The sequence below is a fragment of the Nannospalax galili genome, unplaced genomic scaffold (assembly GCF_000622305.1).
Source record: "Nannospalax galili isolate Female #2095 unplaced genomic scaffold, S.galili_v1.0 scaffold102, whole genome shotgun sequence".
Lineage (NCBI taxonomy): Eukaryota > Metazoa > Chordata > Mammalia > Rodentia > Spalacidae > Nannospalax > Nannospalax galili.
In genome coordinates, this window is record NW_008351958.1 from 5,592,773 (window position 1) to 5,619,677 (window position 26,905).

General features: G+C 36.6%; 1 protein-coding gene across 1 annotated transcript in view; it reads left to right on the plus strand.

Annotated features, from left to right (window-relative positions):
* Positions 1-26,471, plus strand: part of Crispld1 (cysteine rich secretory protein LCCL domain containing 1) — a 45,501-nt gene extending 19,030 nt beyond the window's left edge. The window contains exons 3-15 of the mRNA XM_008848907.2: positions 7,521-7,639; positions 7,957-8,089; positions 8,929-9,044; positions 9,711-9,811; positions 11,706-11,843; positions 12,018-12,078; positions 12,188-12,254; positions 12,445-12,575; positions 15,589-15,632; positions 15,725-15,797; positions 19,440-19,515; positions 23,195-23,325; positions 25,835-26,471. Coding sequence (XP_008847129.1) covers positions 7,521-7,639; positions 7,957-8,089; positions 8,929-9,044; positions 9,711-9,811; positions 11,706-11,843; positions 12,018-12,078; positions 12,188-12,254; positions 12,445-12,575; positions 15,589-15,632; positions 15,725-15,797; positions 19,440-19,515; positions 23,195-23,325; positions 25,835-25,886 — 1,242 coding nt within the window. The 3' untranslated portion in view covers positions 25,887-26,471. The remainder of the gene's footprint in view (positions 1-7,520; positions 7,640-7,956; positions 8,090-8,928; positions 9,045-9,710; positions 9,812-11,705; positions 11,844-12,017; positions 12,079-12,187; positions 12,255-12,444; positions 12,576-15,588; positions 15,633-15,724; positions 15,798-19,439; positions 19,516-23,194; positions 23,326-25,834) is intronic.
* The last annotated feature ends 434 nt before the right edge of the window (positions 26,472-26,905 follow it).

A 26,905-nucleotide genomic window follows, 5' to 3' on the forward strand; every position in this document is an offset into this window, starting at 1 on the left:
TAATGACTTTACTTTTCGGTTATGCTTTCCTTTTGGGTGTTTAAGACCATACAGTTAGCCCAAATAAATCAATTTATTTTTACACTTAAGGTCATTTGAGGATCTGTACCTCAGGGGTCACATGGGCTTGGGAGGGGCTCCTGGCTCCTTTCTTTTACCAGTTTCATCTATATGAAGATAAGTCAAAGATCCTGCTCCACCATGTCTGGCTTCACTTGGAAACATGAATGAGGTGTTTCCTCTGAACTGACCCTCCTCTTTGAAGACTGGTTCAAGTCCATCTGTAGGATCTCTATGGCCTCCCTGAACAAGAGGACAGGTGACTGACCACAGTTACAGGATATTTTGAGAAATGTTCCATAGTCCCCTGGAACTTAGTCGACCTTGGAGGGCAAGGGGCAAAAACTGACCTCTAAGTCCCTCTTACCAGATTAGTATAGGCCTCAAAGTATGGCTGTTAAACATCCAATAAGGTTAGTTCCACCAGTTTGGTAGTTTTAATCATCATGTGCTATGTAGATAAGGCTTGGTTAAAAAACCAAATAGTTTCAAATAAACCTTAACTCTCTATATATTTTGTTCCTTAAACTAGTTGACTAAACTATGATCATAGACATTTTAAGATTATGTGTATATTATTTTTGTCTCATCCTTTATAGATCATAATAAACCTAAACAGACCTTCATCTCTTGCTTAGGCTTGCTCATTTTTTTAATGTCTATTTTGGAAAATATCTCCATTCCGATATCCTTTTAACATCTTTTGCATTTTCATTTTCTTTTTTTTAAAAATAATTATGAGACGTAATAGCATTAACTAAATTTTCCATCTGTTGTGAGACTTCTTTTCCTGGGGATGGTAAGCAATGCTTATTCCCTTTTAAGGTTTTAGTGTCAAGCCAATGTTTGATTAAAGTTTTACTGAGGAACCAATGAATTTATTGAGCTTATTTACTGAGAAAACTGAGGGATTGCTGAGGTGTCTGTATGACCTGAGGGTTTGCACACTGGAAAGCCTTTGCCCAGCATGGGCCATGCCTTCTCTTCCTAGCCTTCCCCAGATTATATACTTTATCCCTCCCCAAATCCAGGAGGACATGTATGGTTAGGGTCAAATTACATAGTTTGCTGGGAGTGATTGGTGTCTATGTGGTAGGAAAAAATAAACTTTAAAGATTTGGTAATGAGGAATTACATTTGGAATTTGAATCGGATATTTTCTGAACTATATCTAAAGTTATTGTCACAGAATAATAATTTGGGGGATACGTTGGAGGTCAAGTTCTTCTAGAGAAAGGATGACATGGACAGCTTTTTCAGGTTTGAATGTAAAGCTATCTAGAGTCTGTTCTCTTTTGTCTGTGCCTTTTCTTCACCAAGTAAAGAATTACAAGATGAGAAGTTTGCAGTCACAATACCTAGCTAAGGTATATGGAAGCTTAAACAACACTCCACACAGCAAAGACACAGTCTCCCAGCATGAAAGGGGGTCCAGTACTGGAGCACTGTCTACCATGCTGGAGTCTGGACTTATGTATTTTCTAGGGTAGGAGGTGGGACAGGACGGGGCTCTCCTTTCCCCCTGTGGAGTGGACAAGAAAAGGATGCATGTTGTTGTTCACTCATATGAAAGCAGGAATCTTACTGGGTAGAGCAAGAGCAGGAAATTTGAAATTCCTTCCAGAGGGATGAGGTGGAAGTCCAGCAAAAGGGTCAAGTGATTTGGGGTGGGAACTCCCTTTCCAGAAACAGAACTATAGCAAGAACACACTTATAAAGTTATTTAGATAAAGGTAGCCCTGTTAAGTCTTCAGTTCCTTTAACAACTCAACATTCATGAGCTGGCCGAAAAATCCTGCACATGTGCAGAAAAATTCCATGTAGGAGTTGTGCATCTCAAATTTGTTAGCATCATATTTGCAGGAATAGTCAAAGAGAGGTTTGGTTTTAAAGTTTTAATATCTTCTCATTCACTTAACTGTCTACTGTTTTCTACTATATTCATCTATTTTGAAAAGCACTAAAGCTAATGACTTAGAAACAACTGAGTTTCACTCTAATAATTTGATTCATAAAGAGATCATGTCAGACCTACTTAGATATGTGGTCATATATTTCCCAAAGGAGCTTTTACTTCTTAGTTAAGAGATTATCTTAATTCTCACCAGAAATATTATCTTACTCTTAATCAGTTCTTGTGGAGAGCTGCAAATAACACAGGGAGTTTAGAAAGAGAATGAATATAGCAGCTAAACTAATATTTAAATACATAAATCAGACCATTTCTTTTTCGGACAGGATCTGTCCATGTAGCCCAAGATAGCCTCAAGCATGTGATCCTATAGGTCTCTGCTTCCCAAGTGCTGGGATTACTAGCATGCACCACTACTCCCAGCAGTAGGCGAATCTTGAGCCAGAAAGTCCAGAGAGAGATGGACAAAGTTCTACAGTTCCTTTAAGGGCATGTTTCCATTAACTTAAAGACCTCCCAGAAGGCCCCCTAGCACCTCCTAACAGTGCCTCCCTGGGGAACGATGAGCTTTTACTAAGGAGCTTTGAGACACACAACTCACCAAGGAAACTACCTTCCTTGAAGCCTCTTATCATAGAGCACTCATTTTTAGACAAATTCTTAGTGACCAATTAACATTATCTTCAACTCTTGTATAATAAACTGCAGCAATAATTTTGACTCCTTATAAACAGCTCCCCAAACATGAATTTTCAAATTATGTAAGTTTGAGGGTGATAAATATATTATCGTCAGATTTTAAGATATAATTTTCTCAGTATCAAAAAAAGACCTGTTGTATCAAGATAGTTATTTTTTCCCAATGTACAGTGTTGTAACTTATTCGTAAGCTAAAAACTGCAGTTTTGAATGACTTGTGACTCACTGGCTGCTTATTTTCCTGGAGAGCATAGCTGACAGGACTATGAATCACACACTCACCCCTTTTTACTTCACAAAGGATAGTGACCATTGTTCTGTGTCTAGAAAACTACATAATTTCTAATTTGTGAAAATGCAATATTTCAGTACTTAAATCATTAAATGTTTCTAGACGTTCAAGATTTAAATTCACATACACATACATTCATAGACACTTGAAATTAGGAATTCTTTCTATTAGACTGGCTTAAAAATATCATTGGGAGTGTGGGCTGGAGAGATGGCTCTGTGGTTAAGAGAACTGGCTGCTCTTGTAGAGGGCCTGGGTTCAGTTCTAGCACCCACAGTAGCTAACAACTGTCCATAACTCTGGTTCCAGGGGACCTTACACTTTTATTGACCTCTGCAGGCATTGCAGGGCACAAGTGAGTTTATATCCATGCAAGCAATACACTCATACACATAAACTAAAAATAGTAAATAAAATATTAAAAATATATCATTGGAAGCAAAGAATGTAGTGTCTCAATGCTTCCTTTAGAAATAAAACTTCATTGAAGATATTTGAGGACATACTATGCTCTAAGAAGAAGCATCTAGATGTAGTTGGGAAATGATGTTTTCCTTATACATGCCTCGTGTAGTCATTTTATGAAGAAATGGTAATTTTAGTATAAGTTCAAATTCATGCTGGGTGAATAGTTCAGAGGAAGAAAAAGAAGCCTCTCAGCCCATCTTGATTTAATTTAAAAGCCTGAATTTAAATAGAAATGTGTAGAGTCAAACCTATATTTATATGGTATGGGTATGAATTGTTGGCAGTTTTAAAACCTAAAATATCATGTTAGGAATAAAAATACACATGTACTAAAAATATGTATGTATGTGCATATATGTATGTATATATGTATGTGTGTGTGTGTGTGTGTGTATGTGTATCATGCTGTTGTTGGTAATATTTCTTCTAGGACAGTTGTATTTTCAGAACTTTATTTTTAAAGACTTTTATTTTATATTATTGATATATACATTAGTTCTTACATTCAAATAAGATAAGCTCTTCTATTTACATATGTATGAATTATAATAATTTATTCTGTCTGCTTTCTTCTCTTATTTTCAGTGGGTTAAGCCAAAAAAGGTTGATGCTTTAAAAATGGTTTATCCATTGTATGTGCTCATTGAATTTGCTTTACTTGTTAAGGTCATCTTTCTGAGCTACCTTTTATTTCAGGTGACACGTTTTATAATTAAGAAAGGTTAGCCTAAAATATTTGAACTTGTTTTAAAATCTTTTACTTACTATAAAACAGAGATATAAACAATGTTTTGAAATACATAGATTGGTGAGTTTAGAGCTAGTGTGTATTTTCTCTAAAAGTGATCCTTCTCCGATTGCTATGGAAAACCTTGCATCCCAGACTGTACAATCATGTGCAAGGCAAACATAAACCACCCTTAAGTAGAGCCTCCAGGACTTGTCTGTGGGCTTATCTGGGTGGTCCTTAGGAATCGAGGAGGGGCTCTCATTCATTTGTTGGACCTGAGCCACTATCACCTGAGGGTCTGTACACTCACAGGTCTTTAGCCTGGGCCAGGAAATCTCCAGCTACTGCAACTCCTGATCCCTCTGTGTGGTCTGTCCGCATTGTCCTCTCCTTCCCGCCAATTTTTCCCTGCGGTTGGCCTTGGAATGTGTTGGCTCAAGTTAGTCAGGATGTATCTGAAAAGAGCAGCCGAGCAGATAGACGCTCCGTTTCATAACCTAGCCTGGGAATTCTCCAGGCCTCAATCTATTTGTTAGACTTGAGTCACTCTGCAGCTGCAATTGGAAGGGAGGAGGAATTCTACAACAGATTTTTAGGAAGAGTATTTAAAAATCATCACAATGACTTCCAGGTGTTTGGTTTATCAGCCATCAGAGTTCTCTTTATAATTTTCCCCTTGTTCTAGCTCCCCTTTAACATGAGGTTGACCTACTGGGGAACCTGTGGATCAGTATGGTTTTAAAGTACCATGGGCGAGCCAAAGTTTGAAGAGCAAAGACATAAGTCTTGTCTTTCTTAAGGACACCCTCCTTCCTGGGAAAGTACCTGAAAATCCCATTGTTTTGGAGAAGAGATTATTTCTCTAATTTTCTATATACAGAAAGAAAACAACATTTTTGCCCATTTTTTAGGATTTCATTCACATTTATCATGTCTTGTTTAAATCTGGCTGGTAACCGATAGCAACAGCAACTTGAATGATGTTTCTTGTGTGTTAAATTAAAATACATAATTGAACTTGACTTAAATAGTAAATTAATTAATAATAAGCCTATATCAGTAAATAAAGTGCTTATCTAATAAATATATATTGGTAACATGTTTCTGGTATCAATTTCATGAAATTGGTAGTCTGAAATATTTGATGTTAATCAAATCAGCTACTCTTACCACTGTTAAGTTTTTAGTTGCATGTGGATATGCTTTTTGTATTTTTGCTGGATAATAAAGGTACACAGTAATAAGATATAATTACCTAATATTGTAAACATATTACTTTGTGACTTTAAAAACATTTTTCATGCTTAAAATCCACAATCAAAAAGGCAAAAAATTCACTTATGACACATTATATGAATGAAGAAAAAAATTTCTCTATACCTTTTCACATGTGATTGTGCATATATGCGTGTGTGCATGTGAATGTGGTTATCTGGTGCTCGCATGTGTGTGAAGGGAGGCCATGGGGGAAATCCTCAATCTTTCCTTTTCAGCCATGGGCATGTTGGGTTTCTTCAGCATCTAACATGAAAGAAAGCCAACAGTTCTTTCTAGACCTTGATTCTTCCCTTCCTTAGCTTCTGCCCCATCTCAGCTCTTCTCTAAAACATTGAGAAAACTACTCTTATCTCTCTCCACTCATTTCCTGACTCTCCACAATCAGATTTCTCTTCCCGTCGTGGACTTGAAATTAGCCATGGGTTAGTACCCTACCAACCTCATGTCCTTGTGCCCCTTGTGGCATCATTTCCCATCTGTTCCTGAAGTCTCTCCACCATTTCTATAACCGAAGTCTCCTGGAATTTTCCTTTAGCCTTTATGATCTCATTTCCTGGCTTTTATAAAAGACTCTCATCACCTCCCCTTCCAATTTTGATAATCCTAGAATTTTTTTTTTCATTACTCTCATCACTTATGTTAATTTTCTGAAGAAATTTGTCTCTGAGTAAAAACTACAAAATTCATGCCTTCAGAGCATATCTATTTTTCTGTATATATTTTATTTTATTTCATTTTTTCATGTATATTTTACTGTCATTTTGTATTCCTGTACTCCACTTGGTGGCATGCATGGTGGTGCCTATTGGTGAGCATATTGCAGTCCCATGGGATTGCACCTAAGGAATACAGACACATGCTCGTATGACTCCTGTCTCCCATGTGATAACTGTATCCCTCCTCAGCTCTTTTCCTCAGCAGCTTACTTTCATTGTCCATTCTGAGGAATTTAAATATCTGTGTGTTATTTTGATCTGTCTTTTCTTCTGTATCCCCATGGCCTCCCCTTGAATTGTTCCAGTGTTCCGCTCCTGGGATCTTTTTAGTGTCCTCTTACTACTTAGAGTCCTCCTGTGGTAGTGCCAACACTGAAGATAGTTCCACATGAGTCTATGATTTTAATATTATACACAGCGCACAGCCTATGATTTGAATCAATAACAACTTGAATACTAAAGCCGGGACTTAGAATATGTTATTTCAGTTATCCTTTTATATTTCAATTCTATATAAATTATTTTAAAATGAATCAGTCACCTTCATTGAATTTTTTACATAAGAATAATGTATATTTTATAGGAGTCAGATTTATTACTCATTCATGTATTCAACAAGCAATTATCTGTCACCTGTCTATGTAATAGACACAAAGTAGGTGAAAGATACCAGTGTGAGTTAAATGCCTACCTCCAGGCAGCTTCTACTCTCATGGAAGAGGTAGACGTGTACATAAACATTATTGCGCAGTGTGACAGATCTACACAAGGAATATAGCAAAGCTTTGAGGGTGCCAGGGAGGACAGAACTTATTTCTAGGACAGTTGAAGAGCTATCACAGAGACCATGTTAGACAAGGCTATGTGAGAAACAAAGACTCGAGGCCTGCCTGGCAGATAGCCAAAAGATGCATCAGCAGGGGAAATAATGCCAGCAGGGATAGCATGCTTTACTGTAAGGAACAAGGTCCTTGCAGTGGATATGTGGGGGGGGGGGGGGGGGGGGGGTCCCCCCCATGTGGACATCAGAGGGGGCAGGTGACATGACCATCTTTTTGACAGAGAGGCTAGGTGACACGATAATGTGCACTTGTTGGATGTGTTTAGGTAGAAGAATCACATAAATTATTTGTGATCACTTTGGCAGTCTAAAAACTTGTAAGCAGATTGGAACGGGAGGTGTAGACACAAAAGTTAATTAGGAGGGTAGTGAAGAAAAAATCCCGTGATAGATGTGAAGAACCCAGACCAGCATATTAATTGTCAAAGAAGGGAGAAAATGTAAGAAACTTGTGAGGTTGGAGTCTGAAGGAATGCCCAGGCTCTGCTAATTGTAGGTCTGTACTTTATTTGTTTACCTTGTAGACATGGGATGTGGAGCTGGAAAGGTCTGCAGAATCCTGGGCTGAAACGTGTTTGTGGGAGCACGGACCTGCAAGCCTGCTGCCCTCCATCGGACAGAATCTGGGAGCACACTGGGGAAGGTACCTCAAAGTGCAGCTTTCTGTTTCTGGAAACACAAATGTTTTGAATGAAATGTTTACTACATATTTTCAAAGATTTGGTGCCTACAAACAAAACAGCTAATCTTAAAACAAAGAATCCCACCAGAATAACCAGATTTTCAAGTTTATTTTTGTTTTAAATCATTTGTATGTTAAACATGAAATGGACATATACATTTCATGTCTTAACTTACCCGCAGATAGCTTTCTGCCAAGCTCTGGCAATCTGTTTCGCAATGTTCGGTTTTATATTTTCTACAGCTTTTCTTGTTCTTTCTGATTATTTCTTCTAACAGATACAGACCCCCAACATTTCATGTCCAAGCATGGTACGACGAAGTGAGAGATTTCAGCTACCCCTATGAGCACGAATGTAACCCGTATTGCCCATTCAGATGCTCCGGCCCCGTCTGTACTCACTACACGCAGGTGTGATTTGAGCGCATTGTAATCGCCTTCTTCAGTTCAGTTAGTGGAACGATAGGACATGTGGGCATGTGTCTTCCTCGTGTTATATAATGGGATTATTTAAGAAAACTTATATTACTATTAATTCCATAGAATCAACTTACAGATAAGCAATAGCAATGAAATGAATTATTACAGGACTTCAAATAATTATTTCAATGACTCTCCGTGTAAAATATTTTAATATGTCCCCAGTAAATATACTTGGGGAGCAGTTTGCCGTCTTCAAAATCAGGTTGATTTTAAAAAAATACAATTTTCCTTTGGCATTCGATATTTATATATTGCAGAATGTATAATATATGTATAAATATTATGTGTAGTGTTGACCTTTGGTGTCGGATGCGTCTTAACTTCTGACTGAAACAGAGAATGGCCAGCTCCAGTAGAGGAAGCTCACCACTGCTGTCTCTAGAATGGAAGAGATTTGAGCACTGGCAATTTTGCATTTATACCTTGTATTTGAGGTAGACAATTCTGTTACTTTAGCTGGCAAATTTCTTCTTAGAAATGTTCATAGGATAGAAATAATAACTTTTGAAACATTTCATGAGTTTGTACTTTAAAAAATGCTGCCATTTAATAGGAGATAGAGCCATTTGCCTAAAAATTTCTTTTAAAAATTGAACCGACAAGCACAACCCAAAGTCTCAGGAAAGATGCATGTTTTAGAACTGCCTCATTTCATCTGGAATGACCAGTCTGGGTTTCTCCAGGTCAAGTTTCATCCTTTTCTCTTTGGTGCACTGTTGTCCTATCACATCTCAGCCTTTCCTGAGCCTTTCTCTTCTCTATCGCAGGTGGTGTGGGCAACAAGCAGTAGGATAGGCTGCGCCATTAATCTGTGCCACAACATGAATATCTGGGGGCAGATATGGCCAAAGGCTGTCTACTTGGTGTGCAATTATTCTCCAAAGTGAGTAGACAATTAATTTCACTCATTAATTTCATATGGGAATTTTTCTTAATGTGAAAATAAAAGTAAAAACCCTGATTTTTCTCTTTTTCAATGTATATTCAGTATTTTTTAAATTCAGTTTAATGCCTATGGTGGTGATTATGGTTAATTAATGCATAAAATCACCATATAAAGGGAATAGGACAAATGAAAGCATGGTCCCTTTGAAAACACAGATAATTTTTATGTTTTCAATTTGGTGCATATTCAGTAATTTTCACTAGAGATTTTCAGCCACAGATGAGTTGAGAAATATATTTTCACCTATGTAAAGGTGATTTGAATGATTATGCTAAAATTTTTATTGAATCATTCTTAGAGTCAGATTTAAATTATTAATGCATATGATATAGGCAAATATCCTCCTGAATTCAGTTTTCTGTAAAATTTGAATTTTTAATCGTTAGCAGTTTTTATGGCAAGGTACTTTGTAAATTTTTAGAAGAATGAGACAGTTAACTGTATGTAAACATAGTAACCCACAAGATGTCATATTGCAATGTAGAGAGGTCTTACTCCTAAAATACCCAGATCATTTCTCTGAGAATTCCTGTGTACTGATGTTTTTCATTGTGTCAGTAATGCTGTTCAACTGTGTCTTAATGGAGTGGGTCATCTCTTTAGGGGAAACTGGTGGGGCCACGCCCCTTACAAACATGGAAGGCCTTGTTCTGCTTGCCCACCAAGTTTCGGAGGGGGCTGTAGAGAAAATCTGTGCTACAAAGGTCAGTGCTACTTTGTTGTAATATTCCAGTCTTAATCCAGCACTGTATCAACTTGTGCATATATTTGGGATGTAGCTGGATGCTAAAGTGCATGCTGTGGATGTGTGATATGAAATCCTCAGCACCAAGAAAGAAAAAGTCAAAAGGCACATCCATTAGTACATGAATAATGTCCAGAGCCCTATTTCAAGAATATTGAGAAAGTCATCTTAAATATGAATAAGTATTTTTCAGCTTATTTTAATATCCTTATTGTAATGAAACATCATGTCAATATGCATTTAAAGGACAGTTGCATGACTATTTCAGATAACCACTTCTAACATTACTTTGAAATTACTCCAGAGTAACAGCATACATTCTTAAAAGCATATGTTGTTGATGAGAGTTATCTCCACAAATGTCATAATTTTCAATTTGTTTTTAATACTTTGAGAGTTATGACAAAAGTACCTCTCCCTGTTTCTTTCTGACCCATGTGCAATGAGTCTTAATGACTCTTCACTTCTCATAGCAGACTATAGTATTTCTTCTGCTAAAATATTTTAAAGTGTAATAATACTGTAGAACTAAAAATTGTTGCTCTCAAATACATTTGAAGTCTTAACATGTAAATATATAGGACTGGGGATATGGCTCAGTTGGTAGAGTGCTGGCCTGGTATGCAAGAGGCCCTGGGTTCCATCCCAGCACTACATAAACCTGGAATGGTAGTACTCACCTGTATTCCCAGCACTGGGGAGGTAGAGGCAGAAGAATCAGGAGTTCAAAGTCATCCTTGACTATATAGCAAGTTCAAGGCCAGCCTTGAAACCCTGTCTCAGAAAACAGTAAACATAAATATGTTGTCCTATTTATTGTGCCTGAAGATAAAATGTATATGACAAAACTTTGTGAGAGGTCATGCTCTTGGGCGTCCAAGGGGACATTTTTTGCCACCATCTACTTTCTGGTTTTGATGAGTAAATGAAGAATAAGTGTGTTAGAAATGTGAATAATAATAGTTCTTGCCCAGTGCTCATGAAAAGTCTTGTTTTCCTCAATGACTGAATGCTCATTAGTGATAATGAAAGTTTTCATTATGCCCCCCCCCATTGTAGGTCCCTATTGGAATTCCTAGCAGTCTTGTAGCATTCTCTCATTGTGAGTGGTCCTTGTACCCTCTGCCTGCTACCTGCAACCTGCCCCATTGCCCTTCACCAATGAGCACCATATTTCACTTAAAGCCACGTTCCTCTACATTCACACCTTCCTTTCTTCCAGGTTCTGAGTTCATAGACACAAATACACACCACTTTGAAGGATGCCGCTGACAAGCCCTTGATACAGGCCAATTCAGACAAATAGTTAATTCAAACCTTGAAACTATTCTCAATTTTTAAGTTGAAAATTTTGCATTTTGAAGTTTATTTTAAAAGAAAAAAATGTATATCAAGGACACTGATGTTGTAATAAATCACAAGGACATACCAGTCCTTCTGTAGCCCACATTTTTGATGGGGAGAATTTTAAATGTGAACCCCCTGAAAACATTAAAACTCATCCCATTTGGGGAAAAATTGCATTTCCTAAGCTCTGATGTTATTAGATTGCTATGTCTACTTCCTGAAAACCAAACACTGATAAATACCAAAACAAGAATAGCCTGCAGAAATGGTTCCACTGGACATCTGTTGGGTACTGATGCAAATGAATCCAGGGCTGGAACACTGATGTGTGTATCTCTCTTACCAGTGTGGTACATGGGACCATGACCTTATGCCAAAACCTGCATCAAAAAGTACTGAGTTTTCAGTTCTAAATTATTTAGCAGGTGTAGAAAAGCATTTGATTATTTAATAATTTGTGTTCATATAAATCAAATTCGTATTTTTAAATCTTTCCCTTCTAACAGAGGGGTCAGACAGGTATTACACTCCTCGGGAGGAAGAAACAAATGAAATTGAACGGCAGCATGCCGTCCACGACACGCATGTTAGGACGAGATCGGACGATAGTAACAGGAATGAAGTCATCAGCACGCAACAGATGTGTAAGGCATCACGTTCCACATTTATAGTTCGCATGAGCAGCATAAATGTTTACATTTTATTTGCATGCTTTTGGAATATAAGAAAGTATGTTTTAACAATATGTATAACACATTTTAGAAGCTTTTACATTATTATAATTATTTTGTGATTTTTTTTTTTTGTTTTCCTTTTAGCCCAGATTGTTTCTTGTGAAGTAAGATTGCGAGACCAGTGTAAAGGAACCACGTGTAATAGGTATGTGTTACTATGGGTCTCAGTGTCAGCTGACAAGATGAAAGAAATGGCTGCCTTCTGCACTGACATTCAAAGAAACTCAAGCTTCTTTCCTGTGACTCTCACTTAGGTATGAGTGCCCTGCTGGCTGTTTGGATAGTAAAGCTAAAGTCATTGGCAGTGTACATTATGAAATGGTAAGTGTACATGAAATTATTTGTGATTTCAGTCTTTCTATATAATATATAATGTTTTAATGTGGAATGTACAACTTACATTAAATATATATTTAACAGAAATATTTACTTAAAGTCATACAAACAGTAGGTTTTCATCTTATGCAGAGCTCAGTTATTGTAACACCTGTGTCTCTTCCTCTTCTTCAAGCAATCCAGTATCTGTAGAGCTGCCATCCATTATGGGATAATTGACAATGAAGGTGGTTGGGTAGATATTACTAGACAAGGAAGAAAACATTATTTCATCAAGTCCAACAGAAACGGAGTTCAAACAATTGGGTACGTACCTGAATGATCTTTTCTATCACATGATCCTGAGTTGTAGCAGTGAGTTAACATATTCTTAAGCACAAAGCTTTGAGGAATTGATGATGAGGGAGAAGTTGCTAATTTTCAAGGTTCATTTTAGCTAAGTACTGAACTCACATGGAGGGACATCTGGGGACACAAATTTGACTCAGTAGGCCTTAATACATAAAACAGAATGCATGAAATCTGGTGGGCAGGCTATGAGGGAGTATGCAGCTAGGGGAGGGGTCTAAATATGATTAAGATCTATTGTATGAAATGCTCAAAAATTCAATTAAAAATATACATTGGAAAAGACAAAGCTGAGAAAAGCCTCTGAATTTAAAGCCATTTGAATTACATTTTTGTTTATAAAGGGAATGCTAAAACTTGAACTATCAGGAGTTTCAATAAATATATGTAAATTGGTAGCTAATTCTTAATGTTAAGCGGTGAATTTTTCAGCTATGTCTGAAAATACCACAGAGAAGTCTAGTTTTATAAATTTACATGTTGTCCATGCCCTGTATGGGAAGATGGCTTATTTCATGCAACAGTAACTTTATTAATAGAATAAAAGTGTTTACTAGATAAAGATTTTGAAACATTCTCTAAGCATGTAATGTGTTGTTTTTCTTTTGTTTATTTAAATGTAATTTAAACACTTAAAAAGTATTGATAAACTCTTTAAATTTTTCTATTAAGTATGCCATATCTCATACCAAACACTGTGCACATTTTCTACATGTGTTTTAAAAGTAGAGCATGGAGGCTTATGAAACATCTTTATGTGCTGTCTTTTTTCCTTCTACATAAAACAAAATGTACTTCATCTAGAAAGGTTTTCCCAGGGTTAAATGAAACAGTCTTTCCTATAAATGTACAACTTCAGGGAATTTTACAGTAAATGTAATTTGGAATTCATAATGAATTCTGTTGAAATGTGAAGTTTACTACATTTCAAAAAATTCTGCATTTGTTTTTCTTTGTTTTGTTTTTTGAGATGGAGTCTTCCCTGTAGTCACAGGTGGCCTGGAACTCACTATGTAGATCAGGCTGGCTTCAATCTCACAGAGATCCCCCTGCCTCTGCCTCCCAAGTACTGGGACTAAGGGTTTGTGCTATTATGCCTTGCAAGCTCTGCATTTGTGAGAAGTTGAGAACTGTGGGAGTCACATTACAGGTAATGAATATTAAACATTGTATCTGAAACTGGTAGAAACACAAGATTGTTGATGTTCTGCATCTTTGATAGTAAGCAAATATATTTAGAGGGTATACCATGCTGAAAATCATTGCAAACAAGCCATGCCTCAGAAATAGATGATTTTTTCAAAATTTGGGTTTACATAAACCAATGAAGATTTTGATATATAATGGTATACCTAATCTTTTTTTTTTAACTTTTACAAAAACTTTATTGAGAATTTCACACATGCATTTAAGGTGTTTTGATAAAACCCACGCCCACTCTTGCCCTTCCAACACCTCCCGTATCTCCCCATCACTTTTTTCTTCTTCTTTTCTTTTTTTTCTTCTTTCATTTATTTATTTTTATGGGCCTTTTGGGTACTCTAACATTACCCTCTCTGAAGAGGTAACCCTAAAATCTTTTAAGGATTAGATACAAGCTCCCAAATACTTTTGACATTTTTGGCCTTTGGCCTTGGACATTTTGAGTTTTAGCCAAAAAACTGGCTACTTTTCTTTGGGGTCTTTTCACCCTCACTGCTTAGCCAATTCCTACCTCCTAGTCTTATCACACCATCCTCTGAAGAGGTTACCCAAATTGCCAATAGGGAGTAGGTTGGGTCTTTCTAAAAGACTCCCAAATTGCATAACTCTTATCTCTAAGGGAAAAAGTCCTTGGATCATGAATAGGAGATGTGTAGGAGAAGTAAAGGCAAGAGTAATTAGCATTACAAGTTCTAGACAGGGAACTAGAAAAAAGTCAGAACAGAGCAATTTTCAAATTTTCATATGAGAGTCCATTGGAATTTCTTGATGAGGGTTTCCAAAAGCATCCCTCTATTAGGTTCTTCCTCATTTTTCTTTTCCAAGGCTGAACTCTAGAGAGATAGCTTCAGGATTTGATTTTAGGTATTTTGATAGCTGTTGGAGTAGTTAGAATCACTGTCAGTTTTCTCTCAAAGGCTTCTAAATAGGGGGAGAAAATAAATTTATCCATCATTTTACAATAGCAGCTGGTTCTCTCCTTTAGCTGCAAGTGGGCACTACAGCATTGGAGGACAAGATTTGAAGTCTTACATTTGAGCAGCACTTTCTCGTTAGGAACAAAATCATCTATGAGAAATAATGGTATACCTAATCTTATGCTTACTTTCTTTAATGATGGATGCCCTAATGAGAGGAGGTTCATTCATGTACTGTAGTAACAAAAAGTGAGTGATGGAGTTGGGTGTGCGAAGTGACGCCTGTCTTTAATCCCAGCACTTGGGAGGCAGAAGCAGAGGGATATCTGTGAGATCAAAGTCAGCCTAGTCTACATAGTGAGTTCCAGGCCACCTGTGACCACAGGGAGATCCTGTTTTAAAATAAAACAAAACAGACAAACAAACAAAAAAGAAATACTTATTATTTTGTAGGTTTTATTTTTCAGGTACTTATTATTTTGTAGTTTTTTAAAGATATTGAGTTATACTGATTATTGTGAAGGTTAAACTGGTTCTGTGGAGATTGGTCCTTGAGAGTTTCAATTTTTGTATGAATTAAATATGTAAATGTAATGCATATTGTTTGATAGTATCATCTATAAATTTTTGAAGTTGATAGTGAAATCACCCTCTAATCTTAAGAATGAGAGCGATTTGATTCAAAACTAATATGAATATGAAATATGGATTTAGCATGTTCTTATACTACTTATCCAGTATTTTTGTAAAAGTGTTTGATAAGTAAAGTATATATAGATGTGGTATGTGCAGGAGTAACACGGTACTGCTGTCTAAGCAGATGATTCACATTTTTATCCTTGTATTTGCAGCAAATATCAATCTGCTAATTCTTTCACAGTCTCTAAAGTAACAGGTTAGCATTTTTTCTTACTTATTTTCTTCCCATGGTACGGGATGTTTTGCTTCTTCTATTGGTTTCACCTGTTTTGTATTTTAATTCTTCAGTTCAAGCTGTGACGTGCGAAACTACTGTGGAGCAGCTCTGTCCGTTTCACAAGCCTGCTTCGCACTGCCCAAGGTAACACTTCCAACCTTGCTCATTCTTTTAATACACACTTGTTAATGGTTATCTAGTTCCTAAATTAGATGAATCTAATTGTGATTGGTAAATTAAAATGTCCAACTCTCCACTGAAAAATATGTTTCAGTTTATTGACTATAAAAGATTTGGGGGCGGTGGGGAGGGGCAGATTCACCTGCCTTGGCCAAGCACAAGCAGTAGACAGTACTCAGAAAAGTGAAGGATGTTCACACACCCATTCTTAGTTCTGCTCACACTGTTTCCAACCAAGATATCTGCACTACTTCCAAAAAAAACCAATAATAAGATTTAGAGATATATTGTAATTTGGCAAACTATATTTGCTAAAAATATTAGGAAGCCTGATTTGTTTTTGCCTGCTTCGTCTATAATCACTTATTTCCAGAGATGGTGTTGAAATACGGTTTTTAAGTGCACGTGAACAGTAATTGCAGCTTTTCAAATAACAAAATGCAGTCTTAAAAAATTGTTAACACTTATGAGGCTGGAGAAATGGCTTAACAGTTAAGAGCACTAGCTGCTCTTGCAGAGAACTTGGGTTTGGTTCCCAGCACCTACGTGTTGGCTAACAACCATTCATAACTCCATTTCCAGGTGATTTCATGCCCTCTTCTGGCCTCTGCTGGCATTGTATGACATGGGTGCACTACATGCCTGTAGGCAAAACACGCATACACATAAAATAAAAAATAAATTAATTAATTAAAAAGCTGTAATACAATAATTTTGCATTTATAGGAGATATAATTTAGTAAACAACCAAAAACATAAGCAGAAACCTAAAGAAATTCTAAGCTATGAGCTTCATTTAACCCCTCAAAGACAGTTACGAAAGGACAGACTTAAGGTGCTCTAAAGATTGAAGGGTTAGTTTGGAGTCACTATTAAATAAGGGTGTTTTTTCAACTTGCTGGCTAGGGCATCATCAGAGAGCAAGTTGTACTACAACCCTCATAACTGACTATACTCAACTGAAGAAAGCTAAGTTTTATGGCAGTTCATATTTACTTCGGAAAATCTTTGTAACTTGCACTTTGAAAATTAATGTGCTGCTTAAAGAGTGAAATTGTTTACAAGATAAAAGAAGGTACAAGGATGTAGGAAATTTGTGCCTCATTTTCTGTCAGTAGGGAGTCTTCTTTCAGATGTGGTATAGACAGCAGATTCTGGGGAACAGGAGTAGCTAATCCATTTCCTTTTGAAAACCAAATCTTTCTGTGTCTAATGCAGGAATACTATTGTCTGTTTTTGGTCAGTTGGCTTATTGAAAACTGAATTATTTTTCTAAATTCTTCAACAATTTTACTGAAGTCAGAAGATTATAAAACAATTGAGGGTCCTTTATCACATACTTTTTAACCATCTGACCAGAAACAAATTATCTTTTAAATATTTTCTTGTAAATATATACTAATTATTTACTAATCATGCTTCTGTAAATCTCATGGATTTTAATTCCTGTTTCATTTTAAAATCTTATAAAATCTGTAGATTTTCAAAGGTCTCTCATATCCTTACGTTCACATCTTATATTTATATTTATATTCATAGATTATAGTTTTATAGGAGACATTTCTAGTATATGATCCATAAAAACAGTAATTTTAGAATTGTACATTTTCAAGTACTTCAAAAATACCTACTGTATTCCAGTATTCCTCTAGGCTCTGTACTGAATTTATGACTGGGTTTATGGGTAGCAAATAATAACAATAATCTCTTTGGAACATTCTGCCTACCAGAAGGCTTTTCTCCAGTTGATGCTGAATAAATAAATAGCAATCTGATATCTCTAAAGGTATTTATATCAGTGTTTTACTGAAAAGGAAAAACTAAGCAAATCTCCTATTTCTAGGCCCATTCAGAAGGGGAATATCAAAATAAATGAATATGATTTAAAGTTCTAAAATTTTTTAAAAATTTTTAATTTTATTTATTGTATTTATTTTATGTGCATGCATGTATTGCCTGTGTATAGGTAAGTGCGCCTGTGTTGTGCAATGCCCACAGAGGACAGAAGAGGCTGTCGGATCCCCTGGAACTGGAGTTACAGATAGTTGTTAGATGCCATGTGGGTGCTGGCATTCGAACCTGGGTCTTCTGCAAGAACAACCAGTGTTCTTAGCCGCTGAGCCATCTCTCCAGCCCCCAAATTTCTAAAAGTTAATTTTATCTTTAGTTGTCACCAGTATAATACGTTTGACTTTAGGGAGTTAGGTAAGCTCTTCTGCAGTATGTTTATTTTCAGTTTTATGTGAGCATTGATAGCTTTTAGGAAACCATATGGCTAGGACCTTTTGGTTAGAATTTCCATCCCTTAAAGAACTCAAGGCACAGTGCTTTCTGGAAAGGAATGCCTGGAGTAAATAAACCAAAGGAAATTAGATAAAAAAGAATGTGTGGAAACAAGATTTACCTGTGCTCTTTATGTCCTTAGGGATTCTGTACCTGGGAGGATAAGCCAAAATGAACTATGAAACAAAGCATAAGTAGCTAATAAATAAATATCATTTAATACTGCAACATGTAGAAATGTGTGTGGTATTAAAGGAAATCTTACCCTATATCTCTAAACAATTAGAACATTGAATATCTATTGATGCTGAAGATGCATCATTTAAAATTTCAGCATTTTTATTCAAAGCATACAGGCAAAGTGTAAGTCAAAGAATGGTTTTTAGAGTACTCCATACCTTCTCAGTAGTATGTGGAAGGGCAGTAGAAACAACACAAACACCACCACCACCACCACCCATGCTCACCAACCCCCAGTCTTGAGCTTATCCAAGTAGAAAGGGCTTGGTACTGTTGATACTGACCTCTTCTGGAAGTCAAATGCCAGTGATAAAGAAAGTAGAGTTTATACACACAGCATGAGTCTAGGGTATAGCAGGTGGTTTGACAATCCCAGGATGATGGTGAATATCCAGCAGTTTTCACATACAATGAGATCACGTATAGTTAGCAGGGACAACTTCATCTCACAGAAGCATCAGGTAGGATATATCAACCCTCAGACAATAATGTCATTTATTATTTATATTTAAGTGTCTCTGGGTTTCCGTATTATATGAAGTATACACAGTGTGGGGTGCACAATGCTATACAAATCTTAGAAGTAAGAGCTACAGCTATTTCTTGAACGCTAGTCCAAGAAGACCCATCTTAATTGATAAAGTTAGATTCAACTAAGAATATGATATTTTTCTTTAATATTTTTGGAAAGCCATGGATACTATCCTATATAGGTGATTTTCATGTAGATTTTATGTTGAGATTCTCACATATGTTTGTTAGATATAGGATATAGTACGGGTGCCAATATTGAGAACCAGATACTCAAGATTTCCTGATGTTTCTACTTTGAGTCTCCACATGACAGCTTCTGAGTAAATTTTAAAGAAATAAAATGTATCTGTGTTAAAACCTGGAAATGGGTAAATTATATGAAAGAAGCTAGTGCACTAGCTGCTGGTTTGTACAGTTAACCAATTTCAGGCAGAATGAAGATGAGCAGAGCTTGCAATTTTGACTTTACATCTGTGCATGATTGTCTTTGCTTTTATTACTAAGGACCCCTGAGCTTACCAGCTTGCTTCATCTGTATATTCTTTTTAGAGTCTACTGTCCTCGTAACTGTATGCAAGCAAACCCACATTATGCTCGTGTAATTGGATCTCGAGTCTATTCTGATGTAAGTATGCTAATTTACATGGCTCTCAATATCTTTGTATATGTAAATATATATGTTCATTTGAAAGTATATACATGTACTACACAGAGTCATGGAAGAGTTTCTGAACTAGTATATATATTTTCAGAATATATATAAATGGCACTAAAAATGAATATTTATATGGAAATATGATGACATAATCTATTTATTTATTTTTGACTAATTTTTTTCTTCATAGCTTGCCTATATAACTGATACTTAAAATAACCTAGAGGCATGGCATTTTGGGGAAGAAAAGATGTGATTTGTTTCTCTTTAATCTTCTGTTTGGTTCTTTAGTATCTGAAATATGAACTAGACAATTAAAATTTGCCAAAACATACATGATAACTTCACTGTCAGAGGCATTTGATAAATAGAAAAGGGTCAAAATCAGACAGCTTCTTAAAAAGATGTACAAAAGAGCACTTGAAGTCACATATTAATAGGTGCCTTTAGTGTGACTGGACAAAGAGCATTAACAGTGATGGTGTCCATTAGAAATGTGCAGTTCAGGCCTGGTTTGAAGTGTGGTTGCTGGAGAGCTTTAAAGAAATCATCCTGGTTGTATGTTGTATGATGGAACCTAGGAAGATGCGTAGAAAAGAGTAGATGCAGTGGGTCACATCAGATAGATTTGTTGGGCCCCTGTGTCAAGAGAGAGTGGGCAGGAAGAGAGAGAGAGAGAGAGAGAGAGAGAGAGAGAGAGAGAGAGAGAGAGACCAGACCACCATGGAAACTGGCACTCTGGGTTTGCATCCTGATGAGTTTAGATGTCATGTAGCAGATACTTAGAAGCCATCACAGATTTTGAAGCTAGAGTTATTAAAGAAAATTTGGGAAGTACCCTTTTAATGCACATATTCAATGGAATATGCTAGAAATTTGGTTGCAAAAAGAAACCTAAAGTATGTGCATCTCCAATTCACTTGTCTTAAGTTGAAGTAGGTCTACATTCTTTCCAGTTCAGCTTTGCCTTTGATAATTTCCCTAATTCTCTCTCTTCTACTGCAGATTTGCTTTGTTATTAAATGTTCTTTGGTGTTTCTCCTTTGCTCATCTGCCTGCCTGTCTTGGAAATATGGCCTTTGTGAATTTGTTCTATTGCCACAGTCATGATTTTGTCCTGGCTCTTTCTATTGCTGTGATAGAACAGTGATGAAAGGCAGCTTGGGGGAGGAAATCGTTTACTTTACTTTATGGCTTACAGCCCGTCATGGAGGAAGGCCAAGGCAGGAATCTGGAGGCAGGAGCTAAAGCAGAGACCACTGAGGAACACTGCTTACCAGCTTGTTCTCTGGCCTGTGCTCAGCCTGCTTTCTTATACAACCCAGGTCTACCTGCCCAGGGATGGCACCACCCACAGTGGACTGGGCTCTTCCACAATGCTCAACATTTAAGAAAGTGACTCACAGATGTGGGCATAGGCCAGTCAGACAGAGAAAATTCCCTAGTTGACATTTTCTCTTACTCGGTGTGTCAAATTGAGAATTGAAGCTATCCAGCACATTCTTTCTTTCCCAATTATTGCCACTTTCTCGGTGAGGTACACAGTGAGCTCTTCTACTCCAGTGAGATGTTATCCTTCCTTCAGCCCATGTTACTTCTTTCCTTCAGCACAAGCCTATGCTGTTAGGTATTACGGTTACTGTTAGGATTAGTTCATATGTTTTCACAGCTAGGCAACACAGTCATCCCATTTGATGTCTGTCAGACTGCACTCAAGCGGAACACAGAGTACACAAAGGCAGTCATCCTTTGCAGGTTTTCCCTTGACGCACCTAAGCTTTTGGTGTTCGTCACGTCTAATAAGGTCATTCAAAGTATCCTACACACATTTATACTTTTAAGTCATCTCTTACTAAAGTTACCATATCGTTAGAACTTATATCCTAAGATCATTTTAACTTCCTCACTCCATGAAGTGGGTAGCTGATATGTGTAATTATTTGAAGAGTAAGTTGGAAATATAAAGATGCCTGTCGTGCAGTCATTGCAGAATCAGAGGTTAAACCATTAACCGCTCATCTCCTCAGCGCCTACAAAGTGCATTCTCCCTTCAGTGAAGGTCGATGTGGAAAGGTAGGGATGGAGCCACCCATTCCCTCCCCCCTCTCTCTCTTCTCCCCATGTTCTTGCTTTCTTTTTATTATGAAGTTGGAACTGTGTATTCTACTGCTTTGAACTTTATTTGTAGTTTCTTATAGATTGTGTTAATTTATGCCTTTGTTATAAATTCTTCTATATTCATAGATGAAAATTTTCCTTTCATTTAAACATTTCCTTATGAAGTATGGATATGGAAAAAAAAAGTCTTTTGACCTTTGAACTCAGTAGGAATGCCTGCTGACTACAGACTTGCAAGTGAAACATTACTCTGCAAACAGAACGTGCTTGGATTTAGTAAATGTCATATGCAAGCACTTTTTCTGCCTTGAGGGAACAATGCTGATTATACTCTATTAAGGGAACAAGATAAATGCTGAAATATGTAGAGAATCATTTTTCATTTTGTCTTTTATGCATAGTATCTTTATACAAACTTTATATAAATGCTGTCTGGGACTTTAACATGCTGAATAAAACACCTCCTCAGAAGGACACACAATTTTGACAGACGTTGACATTGTTTTGTGATAGAGTAAAAACATGAGAAAGATTAGACAGCTTGGCCTTCAGACTCTCTGAGCTAATAAATACTGACTGATGGCACAGAATTCAGAGCACCGTGATAAATCCAGGTCAGTCCAGATACACACGCTTATGTGAACTTTAAAAAGCGTATTAAATCACTGGCATGTGTGTAGAGATAAGAATCCATTAGAGCCCTGCAGCAGACTGGGGAAAGAACAGCAGAGAGATGAGAGGATTGCTGTGTGCTGAAGCACTTCAAGTATTTCCTGTGTGGAATTGCCTCCTTCTATACTTAGCTATTGACAGATTTTGGTACAACATTTAGCTGCAAGCCAGTGCTAAGATCTAGGGAAGACTTTAATGGGCCAAGAGAAATGATTTAGCGTTTGGAAGATAATAATTTTAGATATTTGAAAATTTGGACCTGAAACAACAGTACTTCTTCCTGTTCAGTTTGGATTCTGTCACTGGCACCATGTGTGCATGGGACCATAAAATATCTGTGCAAAGACTGTATTATTCAATAGGGAAAAGGTCTCCATTTCATATATGTCTTTATTCTACAAATGGATGCTGGATATGTGTACACCCATGTTGAGCTGTGTAAAATCAGCATAAGTAAGGTGTCTTATCTTCCATCACACAACCATTTTGTCACATGTATTCCAATACACAGAAGGAGTGGCTGAGATTTATGAATGACAAACAGGTGCATGAAGAATTAAAAGGCGCTAATTTGCATTTTATTCCTGTGATTATAAAGGAATGCTGATGGGATAGGACAAGTCTGCGGAAGGTTCAATGGTAGAGAGTCTCATCTTTCCAGCCACCTTTAACATCTACATTCAGACTTACTCAGACTTGGTTGTGACTCAAAATCATTGGTGACTTTTGAAACATTCTCTCATAAAGTGAACCACAGTAGCTGCTCACTGGCTGTGCAGATAAACATCTGATTTCTCAGTCTATAGAAGAGTAGGTAGGAAAATCCTCTTCATGGTGGTTGTCTCCCTTGCCTTTTCAGCTGTCCAGTATCTGCAGAGCAGCAGTGCATGCTGGGGTGGTTCAAAATCACGGTGGTTATGTTGATGTCATGCCTGTGGACAAAAGAAAGATGTACACTGCTTCTTTTCAGAATGGAATCTTCTCAGAAAGGTAAAGCCAAGCAAAACATGCATTTATATACATTTTAATATAAGGTCTGTCTTATTATTTGTGCCCACTTTACAATGGATGTACTTGAGGGTAGGGTCTGAGTGGCTGGACCAGAATGTTTTCTTTGCATGCTTCAGTAACCTTTGATTGTCCTGGGATGAGAGCAACTGTAGTACCAGAGGGGCCTGTCTCCTGCAGGGTTATAAAAATCAGTATGAAAATTGGATTACCCATAGAGCCACTCTTTTGTTAATTGATCTTATAAATAGGAAGTTTCCTTCTTCCTCTTTTGGATTTTCTGATTAGTTTTTATATTTACTTCTTTCTAGGTGTGCAAGGCACTGAATATTTCTCTAATCCAGTTATCTGTCAAAGTATTTAACCAAAACAATGAGTTATATTTTTCCCTAGAATTAAATTCTGTTTTTGATTGGAAGTTGAATGCTTAGTATGATGTCAGTGAACTTTTTCAGGTTATCCTATGCTGTTCAGCTCACAGTGTGATGTGTTTTAGTGATTTGGGAACATTCATGTTTCTCAGTTTATCACATTAATTAACATTAAGGGAAATGAACTAAAGTTTAGTAAAGTTTTGAATCATTGGTATTTATGGAAGTAATATTAGTTTCCATTTATTTGTGCAGATACAGAAAAAGCCCTGCCATTTTAGGTATTTCCTGGATTCTGCAAAATCATAGTGAAGGAAGGATTTAGTTTCTGAGTTTCTCTTAGAATGCAAAGAATGCCCTATAGTGAGTACAGATTGTCAATTAGAAGCATCTGTTTTCAGATGGGGATTATTCAGGAAGCCATTGTTGAGAAGGTGACTTCTCTACAACCCGGCTCATGGCTTTCCTAAACACATGTGACATGTGAAATGAATTCATGAGTTACAGGTTTCAATACATATTTTCATAATCTAAGAGATAGGACTTCATTTAACCCTCATACTTCTAATATTAATTTTAAAACAATAAAGTGAATATGGTCCTTTAACAAAACTGAGGATAGTAAGTATTTTTGAGTATACACTATGAGTATTCTAGATGCTAGATGCTGGTAGAAACTTGGCTCAGCTCCAGTAGCAGCTCTGTAATGCTGATTCTCTAAACCCTAATTTGTATATGTGTTAGCAAAGGTCCAAATTGGTTAAGTAATTGATGTGCCCAAGGTCATGTAATCATAAATCTCTAGCTTTACACTAGGTCTCTGAGCTCCGAGTTGCAGGTTTATCCAGTGTATCACTGTGTATGAAGAAGAAATAAGCCAGATGTATACACTTCCTAGAGTTCTTAGTCCATTTCCTATGAAAAGAAAAATGGCTTTAGTTAGACATTCTGCTACATGAGAGCCTGGCACACATGTGTCATGTGTGCTTATCTGTGATAGTGTCATCATTTTCTAACTCTAAAATTCTTTCCCTACTTATTGTATAAAAACAAATGTAAAAAGGAAATTTCTTTTTGTCTTTAGTAATACTGAATGTGTTCATCTTTAAAAGTATTTTTTTGATGATTCAGAAGTAAATTTGGGGGCCAGGTGTGGTGGCCCATGCCTTTAATCCCAGCACTGGGGAGGAGGATTTCTGTGAGAGCAAGGTTAGCCTGGTTGACAGTTGGGGCTACTCTGAAGGAATCCTTCATTCACTATAATACTGTGGGACTTTTTCTATATCTGCACAAAAAATTCCTGTCTCACAAAAGAGTAAATTTTGATGCAAAATGAAAATGTGCTTCATGTTTAGAATAAAAATATATAGTTTCTCATCACTTTCACCTTGTACTTTAAAAGTACCAGCCTGGTCTACATAGTGAGTTCCAGGACAGCTGGGGCTACAGAAAGACCCTGTCTCATAAAGACCAAAAAAAAAAAAAAAAAAAGAAAGTACCTCCAAAACTGAATGTTGCCTTTGTGTGTGTGTATTTTCCATTTTAGTGAATTCTTAGGTTCTTTCAGATTTGAACATTAAATTTCTTCACTATTATTTTTCTCAATGGTATACATATTAAGAAAAGTTAATCAATAGAGAAGCACTGTAATTTAAATTGTATTAGATTTAGGAAAGGATAGAGAGCTAGTATTCTATAGAATTCCTTAGATATCAGCCAGCTGCTAAGTATAGTTAACTATCTCAGTGATAAATCAACTGTGAACTTGAGTCTCAGTATCACTGTAATAAAATGGAATAGCACCTGCCTGTCTGTACTTTATTAGAATCAAAAGAGGTAACATGAAAACATGACATAGACTCTGTGAAAGTGTATAGCAACTAACATTCTTCTTATGCATCTCAAATTTCTTTAGTAAACTTGCAGTCCAGCATGCAAACAAGATGTGAAGGATGATGTCATCCTCACTAGAGTTTTCCAATAACTGTAAATTACAGCAGCCTAAAACAGTCAGCCACCTGGATTCACAGAGCTGCTTTCTTGAGTGTCGTAAAAGGGCATGTTTTATTAGAAGGATTATATGCACAGATGACCTCAATGTATTTTTTGTGTTTTTGCAGTTTACAGAATCCTGCAGGAGGAAAGGCATTCCGGGTATTTGCAGTCGTGTGAAATAGAACACTTGGAAGGGGATTTAAAGACTATTCCAAATGCCATATTTCTCGTTTGTATAAAACTGTAACATTATTGTACAGAAGAAGGCAACTGTTTTCAGCTCACACACCCCCAGAGTGCAAAATGCATGTAAATCTTCATAGACAAAGTCTATAAAATAAAACATGGGACGTTAGCTTTGGGGAAAGTAATGAATATGCAACGGTTTTAGAAATCCTGTGTTAAATATTGCTATATTTTCTTAGCAGTTATTTCTACGGTTAATTACATAGTCATGATTGTTCTACAGTCCATGTATTATATTATATGGTGCTTTGTATATGCCACTAATAAAATGAATCTAAACAGTGAATGTGAATTTCCCTTACAAAATTATCTGGTGCATTTAAAAGCATTTGACCTGAAAATGGAAAGAAACTTTTCAAACCGTGTTTTCACCAGTCCAATGCTCTGGTGTTCCCTACTCTAAATCTCAAATTGCTTTCCCCTTAGCACTGTAGTTTCTCATCTGTTAAGTTTAGTCATGTAGAATATTAATCCCTGATATTGCACTTGATATTTGGTATAAAACAATCCTTTCATATTCAAGTGAATCTGTTAAGTGTTTTGTTCCTTGGGATTGGCCTCAGTAATAAATGGAGTAAAGTCTAAGTGGTATGAGAACAGCCCTGGTGATCTGGTAGCATGGAGGTGAAGCGTGGCAGCCAGGGCTATCTATGCAGTGTTAAAACTGGGTTTGCATGCTTTCTTTTGTACCCTGGCAAATACTCCTGCAGGCCAGGATGTAAAACAAGAAGTCTAATAGAGATGAACTGTTGTACTGCAATCACCATTACCACTGGTTTCAATACTGGCAAAATGGCATTGTGTATAAACATTCTGTTATAATGATACCCATGTGGTGATAGGTTTGTTTCTATTACAATGTATTGTGCTTTGAGACAAATTCTGTAAAATGTTACTTTTGATACTTTTTTTTTTTTTTGCTGGTAAACTTGTTTCCTGTAAACATTAAA